The following is a 16,554-nucleotide window of genomic DNA, read 5'->3' as shown; positions in this document are numbered from 1 at the left end:
ATCGATGTTAGTGTCGGAACGGTCCACACAGCTCTAAGGAAAAATTAGAATTTTTCCCATACAAAGTGACAGTCGTGCAAGAACTGAAAAATACTGATCATGGCAAGAGACTGCATTATTGTCAATGGTTAAAAATTTCGTTCAACAAAATGGAAGGAATATTCTTAATGACGAGGAGTGGTTTCATTTATCCGTGTACGTGAACTCTCAAAATTCTCGTATGTGGAGTACTGCAAATCCATTGTGTATTCATGAAGAACCACTTCATTCTGTGAAAATAGTGAAAATAGGAGTTTGGATTGCAGTTTCTAGACGTCGGATTGTGGGTCCAATATTTGTCAACGAAACAATAAACGCACAACGATACTGCAGTGATATTCTGTACCCATTCATAGGAGAACTTGTGCTAAGTGAAATACTGAACTGTTATTTTCAACAAGATGGTGCAACCGCCCATGCAGCTCGCCCTACAGTGTCACTGCTTGCTGATGTTTTTGGTGATCGCATAATTTCACAGGGACTTTGGCCTCCACGATCGCCTGAATTAACACCACCTGACGTTTTCTTCTGGGGTGCAGCGAAAGCAACTGTCTATAAAAACTGTCCACAATCCATCGATGAATTGAAAACTGCAATATCCACTTTCACTGCTTCTGTTACAGAAGAAATGTTACAGCTTGTGTTTGGAAACATGATTAGACGAATTGAATTGTATATTCAACAACAGGGGGGACTCTTTCAACATTTAATGTGAAAATTTGTAAATAAAAATGAATATTGAATAAATTAATAACTTGTATTTCACTGAGTTTCATTTCGGTATCTTCACCGCGGCATACGGCACTGCGGAGAGACTTTTTGAACACCCCGAATTATTTGTTAGTTGACTCTTTTTGAGTGGTAAGCGGCAATCCGTAATAATTACTTGAGATACGTGCACTTCTTAGGCCAGATCGCTTGTTCACAACCTTCATTGTCGACTACCAGTTTCGATAAGCATGGTTACCATCTTCAGATCTCTATAAAAGGCTGGTACATGTCTCCTATAGCAGCTGTACAAGTACTCTTCCTGTAACATTGCTCGGTGTATGAGAGACGAGATGAACGATGTTTCGGCTAGTAAGGTTAAAATCGCAACGTACAGAGTAACTCGCCAAATGTTCGTGTCTCGTAGCAAACACCAGTTTGTGCTTCACTGCAGTCTAGCGGTACCCTGGCTGTAATATACACAGTAGCGTGTGCTAGGGAACACGAGGATTTGGCAAATTACTCTGTATCTTGCGAATTTTAATCTTGACTTGCAGATACATCGTTCGTGTCTCTCACATACCTTGCAATGTTTAAGAAGAGTAATTTTGCAGCTAAGCTGGTATAGGAGACATGAAATAACCTTTTACCGAGATGTGAAAATGGTAACCATGCTTCGAAGCCGGTAATCGACAATTAAGGTTGTTTACAAACGATCTTGGCTAAGAAGCTCGACTTCTCTAAGTATATGTTACTTGTACTGATACGTAACTAAATACAGAGGATTTTCGATAAGTCTCACTTTTTTACGTAACTGACATATATTTATAACAATGTAATTAGCTAATAGCTTCGTAACTAGAGTTGAAATGGAACGGAAATCTGAGAATAGTGCGCGTACAGAGGCCCAGTCAGTTATTTTCTCTCTCGCTCCAACGACAATCCACAAGATAGCTCATGTTGGTGCGAAGTACCCTCCTCCATACGGTGTGCAGAGGTTCGCGGAGCGTAAATGCAGATGTACGTATGAAAAGGCAGCAACTAAAAATGTCATGAAGCGCATTGTACCGTTTACTATGGTGTCGAGCGAGTAACTAACTACGTACACGTATCCGAGCATTTACCAGTAGATCACACGAAGAATGTAATGGGAACTCGGTATCGTCGTGCGGAAGTTGCACAAGCGCGTGCAGTTTTGCGGTATGCGATCCGACGTCGCGTCATGCCGCTTCCTGGAGTTCCACTTTTTACCGGCGCGTGGCGCACGTGACGAGAGACCAGCGCAGCGCCCAGCGCGCATGCAGGGTGGGCAGGGAAGGGTGGCTTACGTGCACGTGGTCACAGCGGCACCTCGGCGCCGGCTGACGCAACGAGGGCGCAACGGCCGGAGGCGTGGCCCCGCCGCGTCTATTTTCCCCGAACTGTCAGCGCGCGAGTCGGCGTCGCGTGTCGCCGCTCAGCTGTTTCAGCTCTGCGCGCACCGCGCTAGTCAGCTGCGCTACCCACCGCCGCTTCGCGCGTGCCGGCGTCCCGTTGTAGAGGAGCAGCAGAGGCGCGAGCTGCTGGCTTGACTCACGCCGTACGCTCAAGGGCACCTTGGAAACTCGCGCCCGCGCCTATTCGCGACGGGATAAAGGCGGCTCGGGAGGAAGTTTGGCGAGTTTTCTTTCCGACACTGAGGTACGTGAGTCTCGGGGACCATGAGTGGTACGTAAGCTACCAAACGACACTTTAACCCCTTCACTGACGGCTATATGTAGCTGCTAACTCAGCAGTTTAAATTTAATACTGGCAAGTGGCACGCCCATTTATGTGTCAACGCACTTCAATTTATCGCGTTTAAAATACCTAACAACTTCCTTCATAAATATATATCGTACTGTTTCTACCTTTCTTAAGCAATTCGTCTATCTACTCTAGCGTGTTCTTTTTTTATTTTTTGTATTTGTAATGGCTATTCTGTTTTTCTTATTAAAAGTCGGTGACTATTTTTGGGCTTGTTGAAATTTATGGCGCCACACTGCGCACAGGCTATTGTTAAAATTTAAATACATGCAGGTCGTCCCTGTCCGTAAATTGCCCTCTAATTGGAGATTGGATTGATCTGTCCAGCGAAGTAAAAATGTGAAGGTGAGAGCTTACTTCGGCCTGCTCTTTATACATTTTAATTTGATTTTTAAATTTTTGCTAGAGTTCGCGTTCCTGCAACTCATTTTTGGAAGGGGGGGGGGGCGGCGGGCGGGGGAAAAAGTATCGCCCTTCGTCATGTCGAAAAAAGGGGAGAAAGCTACGTTAGCATTATCCCCCGGCGGTTATTGAAACTGAAATGGATGTGATAACCGTAGGCAGATTTGAACCCTAACTTTTCTTCTTGAGTCTCAAGCGTTCGGTTGTTAAACCCACAGATCGATCCGTCTCGCCTTCCAGGTCAGAAAGTCAGTCACGATTCAAGTGAGGTTATGAGCCAAAGGATCGACTGGTGGGAAAAGCTCGTCACTATTTCGGAAGCGATATTAAAGCAGCAGTATTAAGAACTGACTGCTTAATATAGTTTCTCCATTCTTAGTGTATTGACTGACGCTTTTTCCCTGCGAATGCCGTCTTCGCTGTCAATATCGTTATTATACTGCAGCTGTTGGCTACGCAGGGGTTGTTATTCTCTAAATAATTCTCGAGGAATTTAAGAAAAAAATATAATTTTGTTGCTAGCGTGGTGTATTAAGTTAAATAAAAGAAGATCGAGACGATATAAAATGTTTGCATCTGTTGTGCGCCAGTGGCTTCTTACCGCAAAATGCATGCATACCGCTGCGTTTGGACGTTCTTGTCGAGTTCAGATTGGTGTGCTGCGTCTATATAAAGTGTAATGTTGTATTTCCTTTCATTTTTCCTCTCAGCGAAAAGCTTTTCGCTAGAATACTGTCATCGTTATTAGTTTTTCACTGTGCGTATGGTTATTTATCCGGCCGGCCGGGGTGACCGAGCGGTTCTAGGCGCTTCAGTCTGGAACCGCGCGACCGCTACGGTTGCAGGTTCGAATCCTGCCTCGGGAATGGATGTGTGTGATGTCCTTAGGTTAGTTAGGTTTAATTAGTTCGAAGTCTAGGGGACTGACGACCTCAGATGTTAACTCCCATTGTGCTCAGAGCCGTTTGAACCATTTTTTGTTATTTATTCGCTCTGCCTGAAATGGAATTATGTTTTTACGATTCGAGTGTAATTATCCATGTCGAAACTAAATATAGCGAGTGTCTGTGTGCAGATGTTAGACGCATAACATACTGGTGTATAAGGGAACAAAAGGGTCCCACTACAACTAAATTCAATAGCTTATCTTACTTTTTTAAAACTAAAATTAGAGGCTTCATAGAGACGTCGTAGCAAGCAGATATATGTAGTATCTCCTTCGGCAAAGATTTCATGTTCTCATAACTCCAGTTACCGATGGCTTATTAAGGTCTGATTTCTTGATACCTCGTTCTGTACTGTTGATGAGACATGGAATAGCAGTCAATTACAAATATATAAACCACGATGATGAGTGTAACAGTTGAATAAATCTCACGTTTCATATTTACCCAGCGAGGTTACGCTCCGGTTATAGGGCACTCGACTCGCTTCCGGGAGGCATACGTACAAATTCCTTCCCATTCATCAAGATTGTTTCATCGATTTCCCTGTATAGTTTAGAACGCATACTGGGGTGGTTCCTTCGAGGAGGACGCGGTCGTATTAATTCCACAACCTTGTTCAAATAGAGCTAGTGTTCGTCTTTAATGACCTCGTGCTTGCAGGATGTTGAATCCTTAAGTTCCTTTACATTAATGACCGTAAAATTTGTCGCGAATATGATCTGTGAAACGCATAAATTCTCTTTCGGCACTGCAATGGTATCTTAATGTAGAACGTGGATATTAGATACTGTGCGCTGGATATGTCTTCAGTAATACAAGCATTTGGCATGTACTACTGACCTCAGTTCCTTCAAAAAATGGTTCAAATGGCTCTAACCACTATGGGACCTAACATATGAGGTCATCAGTCACCTAGACTTAGAACTACTTAAACCTAACTAACCTAAGGACATCACACACATCCATGCCAAAGGCAGGATTCGAACCTGCTACCGTAGCAGCAGTGCGGTTCCGGAATGAAGCGCCTAGAACCGCTTGGCCACAACGGCCGGCTCAGTTCCTTCCTTCGATCGGAATCGTAAGCAAGTGACCAGTGGTTAACATGACCATATCTGTTACGATCTGGCACTCTCCAAAACCCGAGAGAGTATTATTCTGTTGTTTAGAGCGAGGTGTTTCGTAGACCACGATACAAGGCGGGCTGCGTATTGTTCCGCGTTATCACGCACATCCGCCGCCGGGCGATAATTGCACAGAGCTACTAGTAGGCGGATGAAATTAAAATAAAACTCCGGGGCACACGGACGCTGCGGTACTAGAAAGTTCGGCTACTGAGTTGGCCCAGCACAAGAGTAGCTAACAATTTTAACTTCTGCTGTATTTTCTGGAAATCTTCTGCGCTCTGATAGGACGAGTAATATCGATAAGAAAACTGTATTCACTTGTCACATTACACCTGCTATCATATCTGAGGACTGTCGCTAAGATTTACGAGGTACGATTTATCTGGATATACCGTTCCCTTCCTGTGAAGAGGCCACTCACCGTGTTTAGAACGAAGGCACGTTCCCGCTACAGAGGGGACACGCCGCTTGCGCGAACCGGCTGGTGCGTGACGTCACTCCAGCGGCCGGATCTTCGCGCTGCGATTCGCTGAGCCGTGCCAGCCCCGCCGGTGCCCTGGCTGTCGTGCCAGTTTCCCGCCTATCAGCTGTTACCTCGACAGTCGGCTCAGTAGCCGTGCGCGACCGTTCCTGGCAGGTTGTGGGTTGTCCTGTCTTCTGCTCTGAATCCTCTGCTCTCGGTAAGTGTCGCACCGGCGGACTTCGCTTACTAATTCTGCCCTGTGCTGGGTGCTGCGATTGCGTCCGCTATACGGGACCGGCGTCCTCTAGAGCTGTCGTGAACAGCTGAAAGTGACGGCCTTCCACTGCGGCCGATCCGCCTTAACCTACCCCACGTTCACTAGTAGAGAACGCTGATCGTTGTAGGTGCGTACTTCCATAGTGCATTTGTAACCATTAGCTCGAGGAGGTTGTGTGACCCCTTGGACATGAACATTGGCCTTCTATATGGGGCAACAAACTCCTGGAAATTAGACCTGCCAATGGCTTAGAGACTTCCTTTCGCCCCTCTCGTCGCCAGGAGATACTCAGCAGCTCGGCTACGTACTGGCACTGTCGTTTCAGGAACAGTCATTTATGTGGAGACTCCACACCACTCTATGCCTACTGCAACCAAACACTAACAGTGCGCGATTTTCTGACCCAATGCTGATTTTGTAACCGTTTACGTTTTATTGTATGTTTTCCATCTGAATTGTCAGCTAGTTTAGCAGACATAGCACGAGCTGTAGATCACGTTTTACTTTTTATTCGTCTTAATAGTATGGCGCCGGCCGTTATGACCGACTGGTTCTAGGCGCTTCAGTCCGGAACTGTGCGACCGCTACGGTCGCACGTTCGAATCCTACCTCGGGCATGGATGCGTGTGATGTCCTTAGGTTAGTTAGGTTTAAGTAGTTGTAAGTCCTAGGGGACTGATGACCTCAGATGTTAAGTCCCACAGTGCTCAGAGCCATTTGAACCAATAATATGGCGAAGGAAATTTAATTTTCAGCCATTTGAGCATCATCCTCAAAGGGGAAGTGATAGTTTTTCGCCATCCTTCTACTCCCGTCGGTTAGGCTCTTGAGTATTATCGACTCAAACTTCGTCCGGTAATTGACTCTAAAGTTATGATAAGGCGCTCATGGCCATTAGCTGTTTAGTGACCCAAAGCAGCTACAACCACCTCGAGAAGGTTGTCGCAACTAGTTTAGTCTTAAACCCGAGTCAGTGCGAACACTCCAGATTATGCAACAGACCTCTGTGACCGCATAATAACTAGAGGGCGACATCAGCATTATTAAGCACGTAATATTGCCTACTGTATACGGGTACACAACGATCTTCACTCTTGTAAATAGGGAAAACGAACAATAGCAAGAAACGTGGCTGCTTTTACTGTTCCCTTGTGTCGTTTGTGGTATTCAAAAAATACGTAGTCCACTGGACAGCCGAGCCTGTTGTACAAAAAGACAAAAGCGGTGCATTTTGCTGGGCGTCATGAGTCATTAACCTAGTGGCAAGTGTGCGTAGGAGCTCGTTTCGGGCTGCGCTAGCTGTAAGCGACGTAGTGCGTCCGCGCACTGCGACGATTATCTGACCCACTTTCACGCAGGATACGCACCGGAGGGTGAAGCAAGCCGGCGGTAGGCAGGTGGCTGAAAGTGGATCGATGGCTGCGTGCACACAGAGGGCGATTCGAGGTCATTCCAAGGACGTGCAAAAAGGAGCCAGCTGCTTGCCGTGTGTGGTCTCCGGATCTGAAAATACCTCAGCTGTGCGCTGGCGGCTCTTGATATCGCACAGAATAGATACCGGAGCGACGGAGAGAGACGCAAGTGAAGCTCGCGCTGTAGAGGCCACGAAGTGTGATGGTTCTTTGTGTCACAGGATGAAATGCTGCGCGTAGGGGCGTAGGTGGTGTGTAGGGGTAGATAGAGGCGAAAGTGAAACTGTGGTTCTTGAGGCTATTGAAATTATGCGGTTTCTTGTAGAGCGTCCTCAAAACTGTAAACTCCTTAAAACCACGATTATTTTTCTGTTACCTGTGTAGTACGCTGGAGAAACTACTACTATTCAGAAAATCGAAGAAGTGTGTGGTAAATATGTTACTAGATCAGTATGTAACAGCATATTGCGCCATTTTGATAGAAGTAAGTTAATTTATATATTTTGAACCAAGAAAATTGAAAAAACTGTGGATCATTGAAGTTTCTTCTTGTATGGTAACAAAAAATAAAAACTTCACTACTGTTGAGAGTCTGGGAGTAGACTATGAAGCTACAAAATTTTAATTAATTTTTTACTGCTTAAATGAACGTTATATTCTTGTTAGGGCACAGTTTGGTGGGTATTCTGTTCATTTTTTTCTTACTTAGTTATTTACTAAATTGCCTCGCGGGATTAGCCGAGCGGTCTTAGGCGCTGCAGTCATAGACTGTGCGGCTGGTCCCGGCGGAGGTTCGCGTCATCCCTGGGGCATGGGTGTGTGTGTTTGTCCTTAGGCTAATTTAGGTTTAGTGTGTAAGCTTAGGGACTGATGACCTTAGCAGTTAAGTCCCATAAGATTTCAAACACACTTTACTAAATTCTTGTCTTGAATAGACAAACCTTCTGAAAAGCTTCACTCATGTAAATTATACATGACAATATTAAAGTAAATTTTTTCAAGTCTTTTAGAAGATACTTAGCTACTGTTACCGATGAATGCCACTAATAAATGAAAAATTCAGTTTAATCCTCTCACTTGCCCTATCGAGATACTCCCTACAAACGCTATAACCGACGCATTTCTGCAGGGTGTCAAAGATTTCCTATTCCAAGACCTGCGTCGGAACGAAACTCCTTACAGATAGTAAGAAGTATTCAGTGTTCGAGCACGGGATGTTTCGTTGTTAGGCTGCTTCTTCGACGCAGACAGCTTAATTTCAACAGTTACCACTTCATGAATTGTAGGTTTTGATAGCATACTTCCATTACGAATCGTACAAACATTTTGTCGTCAATCGTTTGCTAAACAAGCAGCTGCCTCTTACCAATTAATCGAAGAGTGGACCATGTCTTACATTCCACCTGCCGTAAAGGGTTCACTTCGTTGTGTAAGCCCTCCTATTATTACTCAGGGTGCTTCTAGGATATGCCCAATTCTGTGGCCCATTAATGAAATAATCAAGGCTAGCTTATTCATATTTCATGAAGTCCATAACTTTATATCAGTGCACAGTGCTGAATGCGTGTCATTGGTCAGTCCGTGCATTCTTTTTTCTTATCTTACCTAACAATTTTTGCGATAACCGTAAGTCTTGCCACTCTTCGCTGAGATTTCGTCAAACTATTCTTAAAGGTTTCGTACAGTTGTCGTAAAATTGCTGTCGTTGAATATTTCTCAATAATTTTGTTACAATACATTAAAATAGGGGAAATAATTCTGCTTGCCACGAATGCGGAGAAGATGCGGCCAACCAAACTGTGACGTTTTTCAAAGTTTTCGAGCGTCGGAGATATATTTCTTCTGACACCAGTGAGGGTAAGCTCCCAAGATATGACATATAGAATACAACACCCGAAGGAAAAATGGAAATATCGCATGGAAATGCACGCGTAAATGGGTGTTAGTGCAACAGGTGGCGGTTAGCGGTGCACATGGCTCACCTGGCTGAAGGAAGGCTAATAGCAGTGAGTCACTCAGTGTTCACGTGAAAACTTGCTGCTTCGCACCTGAACGTGGGTGACAGTGCATCGCGCGTCATATAATCTACACATAATTCCCAGTATTATCAAGGGAGTACCCAGAGACGGGACAGGGGAGGGCAACTACTACCCTCCGCTGTCCCCCCCCCCCCCGCCCCCTCCTCCCAAGCATAATCACAAACCGAACTCTCACCATGTCAGCTTCAATACGGATCTTGAATAGTAGCACATGTAGCTGGAGTCATTTGACGTGAAACATAGACCAGTTATTCCCAGCATAACTAATAAAGTTGCACTGCTTCCCACCTCCATCCCCCCCGCAACTTAAATCCTGGGTATTGTATTTTAGTCGGGCAATGAAAGTCTGGTTTCGCTCAGAAATGCACTTTACGGCGCCGATCACGTGCTGGACAAATCCCATTGTCTAACGTCTTTGCCTTAGGGAGTTGCACTTCTGATATGCTATTTCAGGATTTTGCGGTAACGTACTGATTGCCCTCAAAACTTTTCCAGCTACAAATTTCTTTAGATGTGGGAATAAATGGAAGTTAGTTGCTTCCAAATCTTGTGAACAGCGTGGATAATTATTTATAATGAAAATTCTCCAGATTTCCTACTGGCAAAGCTCCGTCGTGGGACGGTGCATTGCACTGATGTTCTGTTGCTTTCCTCCTTTTCCAGCTGTCCTCAAGTATTTTCATCATATTGTCCCGTAAAACTTGCGTAATAGCCGTTGATTTTTTTATTCTTTGGAAGCTGATCAGGGGCATTCCTTTCGCAGTCCAGGAAACACTGCCCTTTACCTCGAAGCCAGGTGAAATACTTCGCCTTTTTGCGCAAGACCACCAACTTATTCCACCCACTGCTTGGGTCGTGGCTTTGTTTCTGCCCTGAAGTGCCCATATACACCGTATCTACATAACAATAAGGGCTACATCAAATGCAGCACCTGTCTTGCACAAGCTCTTCTCATAATTATTTCTTCGTGCAGAAAGTTCAATGCCTTTTATTCCCCTCAAGTGCCGATGGCGTCAGTATTTTGTATGCTTTTTAATAACCGATTGTCCAATACAATGCTGCGCATTTCTGTGACTACGGTTTTGAGACATCCACCACTGACATGTTAAAGAGACGCAACACTGCTTTTGAATTCAGTATCCTATTTATTAATGGTAGAAAATGAGGGACTACGCACCTTACAAAACATCAGCTTTTGATGAACTGCCATTGACGATAAGTCGTCCAAAACAAGAATTTTTCAGTGTGGTAGTCAAGTTACTTCACTTCAACAAATCACAAACAACACTATTACTTGGATAAGCCGAGTAAAAAATTATTTCGCAGGTCTTGTTTATAGTTAAATGTACAGATACAAAAGTAAATATATGTATATAATCAGTGTCATCACGGGCTGGGTTTTCTGGCTTGTCTGCTTATTAATAGTTTGCTGGATGGTGTTTAATGCAGATAATGTTAGTGTTTTGGAAAAATAGAACACTGCAGTACTTCCCGGGACTTCAGGGAGTATCTGTTAACGGTCAAGGGGCTAGGGAGAGGAGGGTGGTGGGTGCCTTGAACTAAGGTCATGAATCTCCATGATCTACTGTTAGGAACCACAGGTACAAGGACACGTAAGTGCGTCGTAGTGGGGTACCCTCCCATTGTAACGAAAACGAGGTTTTCACTGTCCCAACTGTTGGCACATGTAGTCGGAAGAAGAATATTTCTTGTGTCCACCCTCAAACCCGTTCGTGGAATTTTCTAAGCAGGTTTCCGCGAGATATTAGCCGCCGTTCTCGACCGGCAGTTCGTATCAATCTACATCTCGGTTTCTCAATCACTCAGATCTATCAATATTCGCACTGCCCTTCATCCACATTTTTACTTACTTACTCCACAAGCCAGTGAAGTATGAAGTATGGAAGTACTTTGTACTAATATAGGTTTTCCGTCCCATTCTGTTCGCGTGGCGAGCGAGGCAACATGACTGTATATGCGTCTCCGTACGCGCCCTAATCTCTCTTATCTTCTCACAATTCACACGCGAGATAAAAGATGAAGACCTGTCACACACGCTTCCTCAAACACTGGTTCTCTGTTTTGACCCAACAGGTTTTCACAAGAGCAGCGTCAACTTCCTTCCTCTTTTTCATATGATCTCCGCAAGCATTTTTGTTTGACTTATGGTGTGGACCATACTCACCTGTAAAAAACCTAGTAAGGTGTCTCAGAATTCATTAAATGTCTGTCATGGGTTTTACAATGACTACAAACGCTTGGCCAGTACCCTGCAGTTGGCCAGACAACCGTCTTGGTTATTTCTTTTTTTCAAAAGCACTGCTTCGTCCCAGAATCCTACCAATAAATGTGCCTTCCATTCGCCTTCCCTACTGTAGGTTTTACCAGTTCGTCATACTTCTCATCGCTTTAGCACTGCCCTGAATATTTAAACGATGAGGCGGTTCTAGAACTACACCACTAATATTGGAATAACGTTTGGTGTGTGTGTGTGTGTGTGTGTGTGTGTGTGTGTGTGTGTGTGTGTGTTTTTGTTTGTTTCTTTGCGCGTGTGTCTGCCATGTGTGTTTGCCAAGTGTGTTTCACCCGAGTGGTTTTCCCTTCACCCGTGCGATTCTTTAAGAGAAGCTTGAATCCTGCAGAATCATCATCGCTATGCATAAATTGGTCTGTAATTCTGTGCAACTATTCGTTTTACCCTTTTCGTAGACAGGGGTGACCGTCAACTCTTGCCCAGCCATGCGGGACTGTTCAGCGTGCGAGATAAAGAAGAGTTCAGAAAGGGGCCGATTCCATGGCGCATTCAGTGTATACACGCTAAGAAAAAGACAAAGACGCACCTCGAAATAACTATCCGAATGGGACGGAAATTGGTAGATGTGATGTACATGTACAGACAGAAAAAAAGATTACAGTTTCAGAAAAGCTGGAAAACTGAGCAATTCATTAACGTCTTGGTCCACGTGGCCGTCATGCAATCAGTTATTCTGCTTGGCATTGATTGAGTTGTTGGATGCCCTCCTGCTGGGTATCGTGCCAAATTCTGTCCAATTGGCGCGTTAGATCGTCAGTATCCCGAGATGGTTGGAAGACCCCTCCCATAATGCTCCACACTTCCTCAGTTGGGAAGAGATCCGGTGACCTTGCTGGCTAAGGTAGTATTTGGCAAGCATCAAGACAACGGACTAACTTACACGAGGTAGGAGCAGCACTGGAAGTCCGAGAATGTAGCTGAGCCATTTAGTAGTTCGGACTGGTGTCTGTAGTGTCTCTTCAGAACAATATATGAGCTCAAACTGAAGCTATACCTAGTGACAGTAGTACGTTGACTGATTCACTTCAGACATTGTCTCTCGATGTCACTCCTGCAAAGGCTATGGCAGTAAGCGCTTGACTGGAAACGTTGATTCTGAAACGATCTTTTCTTTCTCATGGAAAAAATGGAAATGAGCGTTTGGCGTCATTGGCCGGGAGGCCCCTTGCGGGGCAGGTCCGGCCGCGCAGGTGCAGGTCTTATTACATTCGACGCCACATTGGGCGACCTGCCCGCCGGATGGGGATGAAATGATGATGAAGACAACACAGCATCCACTCCCTGAGGGGAGAAAATCTTCGACCCAGCCGGGAATCGAACCCAGGCCCGTAGGAGGGCAATCAGTCACGCTGACCACTTTTTTTTTCTTCATTGTTGATCGTTGTGGTTGGTCGTTGCGGACGTCATATGACATCCGTTCAAGTTCGTTTGTTGATCCTTCTACTCTTTTTTTAATTACAGAGAGCAACCGGCTCTCTGACCGAACACGCTGAGCTACCGTGCCGGCAGAACAATCAGTGTTGCAGTTCTGAAATTCCTCTGAAGTTATATCAAGAGCTTGTGCATGGCTTGAAACAAGTGTATGGTGTGCAGTTAATGGAACATGTTTGGGTTTCTTCGCGTAAAAGGAGAACCTGATGTCGAATAAGTTTGTCTGCAAACGCGGATACTGCAGGAGCTGCAAAACTAATTGATGAGAAAATATATTATCTTTCATCAGAGAACTAACAACGAAGGAAAGCATCTACGATTACTTCATTCAGGACAATGCAATGGAAAAGCACACATCGTCGGTGCGTCTGTAAAAGTATTACGATGTGTTTTTGAAGATAGTTAAAATTTTCTCGGACTTACTTGCAAACCCTTTGCTAACTCGTCTTAATGATTCCAAAGGTTCTCTACACTGCGCAGCTGACCGGAGCGTCGTGCGGTGAACGCACCCTGCATATCGGCCCGTGTCTCCCTTTATTTTCAACGCCGGAGACAGTGCTTACGTCATCAGTGAAATAACCTGTTACTGCAGATGATGTATGGGCATATGGTGACCATACCGTAATTTGTGGCACTGTTTACCACTATGTGCAGAGGTACAGAAATTCAGGTACTGCACCCACATGTGAAAGGGGTGAAGTTTACCAAAATATCTTCTTTATTTGTGATAAGGTTCGCCCATGTAAAAGGCGGGAAAGCTGAAAAGTGGAAGGGATACTTAGATGGGCTTTGGAAACGAACTTGAAAACAGTACCATAGAAAGGAGTAGATGAAGAAATGGGAGATTCGATAGTGCAAGAAAATGTTGACATCGCACTGAAAGATCTAAATCGAAGAGACATTCGCTCAGTTATTGAAATCCTAGGGAGAGCTGGCATTGCTATATCGCTGTAGCGCAACCCAATACCAATTGCAGGTTGCTTATCTGACAGCTTCCAGAGGCAACAAAAACTTGATTTTCAATATTTCCCGTAATTGTTGACCGTATTTAAAAGCTTAAATGCGGTCATAATCTACTCATTAAGAGGTATAATCTTGTGTTAAATGTTTAACTCAATAAGACTGGTATTATAGTTAGAAACTGTTTATCTTGAGACAGTATAACTGACGGCCCGCAAACATCCGGAATAGGGACATTTAAAAATGAGAGAACTTTCCAACTTCCGAAAATTTTAAAAATTTACGAAAGATTTTTTCGCTGACATCACCCCCTCCCAAATAAAATAAGTGGCGAAAGGGAAAAGTTCATCGCTTACTACATTTTTGCTGTTTGTGCAAAAAGACTTCATCATCAGTCATTAAGTTTTAATTTATTACTTCTTTACTATTAACTCTTTTCGCAACAGACTTTGCAGGCAGTATGTACATACATCATTCAATGTTGCTGCACAATTATATCGTTGTACGAGACACAGTTTAGGAGGTACGGCAAGGTAAACATTTAAACGGGTGAAAAACGAACTTTTGCTTAAAATCGAACCCAAATTATCGAACTGTATTCACCAGTGCTTCATTATGAGAGCATTTAGACACTTACAGCAAACTTTAACCATGATTTCAAACCATTCCTAAACTTTTTTCTCACTTGCATGTTGAAAAAGAAATACTTAACACATTAGCTCATTTGTAAAATAGACGTTTGAAGCTGTTTCACACATGCAGGCTAGATTCCTTAAGAATCAGGGGTTTTACCGGTGACAAAACTGTTCCGCGTCGTGTGGAAGATATGAGATCGGAGTAATACCCTCAGACATCAGGAAGTATGTGATAATTCAAATTCAAAATATAATAAGTGCTGATAGGTTCTACAAGTCATGAATGCAAAATATTTACTCAGATTATTTAGAGAAGAATGGAAAAACTGGTAGAAACCAACCTCGGGGAAAATCAGTTTGGGTTCCGGAGTAACGTTGCAACGCGTAAGGTAATACTGACCCTACGGATTATCTTAAAAGATGGGTTGTTGTTTTTGTTGCTGCTGCTGCTGTTGCTTTTGTTGTTGTTGTTGTTGTGGCGGCCTTTAGTCCGAAGACTGGTTTGATGCCGCTTTTGGTGCTACTCTCTTCTGTGCAAGCCTCTTTATCTCCGAATACTGAGTGCAATTTCCACCCTTCTGAATCTGGTTACTGTATTCATCTCTTTGTCTTCCTCTATGAGTTTTACCCCCCATACTTCCCTCTATTACTAAATTGGTGACCCCTTGATGTCTCAGAAAGTGTCCTACCAAGCTGTCCCTTCTTCTACTCAGGTTGTCCCATAGATTTTTTTCCCCAGTTCTATTCAGTACCTCCTCCTTAGTTTCGTAATCTACGCATTTAATCTTCAGCATTTTTCTGTAGCACCTCATTTCAATATCTTCTATTCTCTTCTTGTCTAAAATGCTTATCGTTCACTTCAATACATGGCTACACTCCATACAAGTACTTTCAGAAAAGTTTTCCTAACACTCAAATCTATATTCGATGTTAAGAAATACTCTTCTTCAGAAACTCTTTTCTTGCCATTGCCAGTGTCATTTTGTATCCTCTCTACTTAGACCATGATCAGTTATTTTACTGCCCAAATAGCAAAACTCATCTACTGCTTTAAGTGCGTCGTTTCCTGATCTAATTCCCTCAGCATCATCTGATTTCATTGGACTACATTCCAATATCCTTGTTTCGCTTTTGTTGATGTTCATTTTACATTCTCCTTTCAAGACATTGTCCATTCGTTAAACTGCTCTTCCAAGTCCTTTGCTGTCTCTGAGAGCATTAAATTGTAATCGGCATACCTCAGAGTTTTTATTTCTTCTCCCTGTACTTTCAAGATTTCCTTTACGGCTTGCTCAAGGTACAGATTGAATAACATCGGGGATAGGCTACAACCCTGTCTCACTCCCTTCTCATCCACTGTTTCCCTTTCATGTATCTCGACTCTTGTAACTGCCGTTTGGTTTCTGTAAAAGTTGTAAACAGCCCTTCACTCTCTGTATTTCACCCCGATTTCAAAGAGAGTACATTAGTCAACATTCTTAAAAGCTTGCTCTAAGTCTACAAATGCTAGAAACGTAGGCTTGCCTTTGCTTAACCTATCGTCTAAGATACGTCATAGGCTCAGTAGTGCCTCGCGTCTTCCTACATTTCTTCGAAAGCCAAAATGAGCTCCCCCGGAGGTTCGAGTCCTCCCTCGGGCGTGTGTGTGTGTGGGCGTGTGTGTGTGTGTGTGTGTGTGTGTGTGTGTGTGTGTGTGTGTGTGTGTGTGTGTGTGTGGTGTGTGTTTGTCCTTAGGATAATTTAGGTTAAGTAGCGTGTAAGCTTAGGGACTGATGACCTTAGCAGTTAAGTCCCATAAGATTTCACACACATTTTTGAACTTCCGCGAGGTCAGCTTCTATTAAACTAATAGTTTAATAATTTTCACACCTGTCAGAAGATGGATTAAACAAAGAAAAATCTACGTTTACAGAATTCATCGTCTTAGAAAAAGCATTTGATATTGTTGACTGGAATGCACTCTTTGAAATTCCGAACTTACTAGGGATAAAGTACAAGGAGCGTAATATTGTGTACTG

At 43.8% G+C, this 16,554-nt stretch overlaps 1 protein-coding gene across 4 annotated transcripts in view; it reads left to right on the top strand.

Moving 5' to 3' along the window:
* The window catches only part of LOC126259218 (L-lactate dehydrogenase), a 298,642-nt gene that overhangs the window by 223,812 nt on the left and 58,276 nt on the right, over positions 1 to 16,554 (top strand). The window contains exon 1 of one of the 4 annotated variants that reach the window (XM_049955821.1): positions 2,277 to 2,427. The exons of 1 other annotated variant lie outside the window; for it this stretch is intronic. Coding sequence is in view for 1 of the 3 variants with exons in the window: in XM_049955820.1 (XP_049811777.1) it covers positions 2,448 to 2,454 (7 nt within the window). In the remaining 2 variants the exon portion in view is untranslated. Of the gene's footprint in view, positions 1 to 2,276; positions 2,455 to 5,539; positions 5,686 to 16,554 lie in introns of those variants that run through there. 2 more of the 4 variants (XM_049955820.1, XM_049955822.1) reach the window with 2 other exon arrangements.

Source organism: Schistocerca nitens, chromosome 5 (assembly GCF_023898315.1).
Source record: "Schistocerca nitens isolate TAMUIC-IGC-003100 chromosome 5, iqSchNite1.1, whole genome shotgun sequence".
Taxonomy (NCBI): domain Eukaryota; kingdom Metazoa; phylum Arthropoda; class Insecta; order Orthoptera; family Acrididae; genus Schistocerca; species Schistocerca nitens.
The sequence above is the reverse complement of the archived record's forward strand: the minus strand, read 5'-3'. Positions and strand labels throughout refer to the sequence as shown.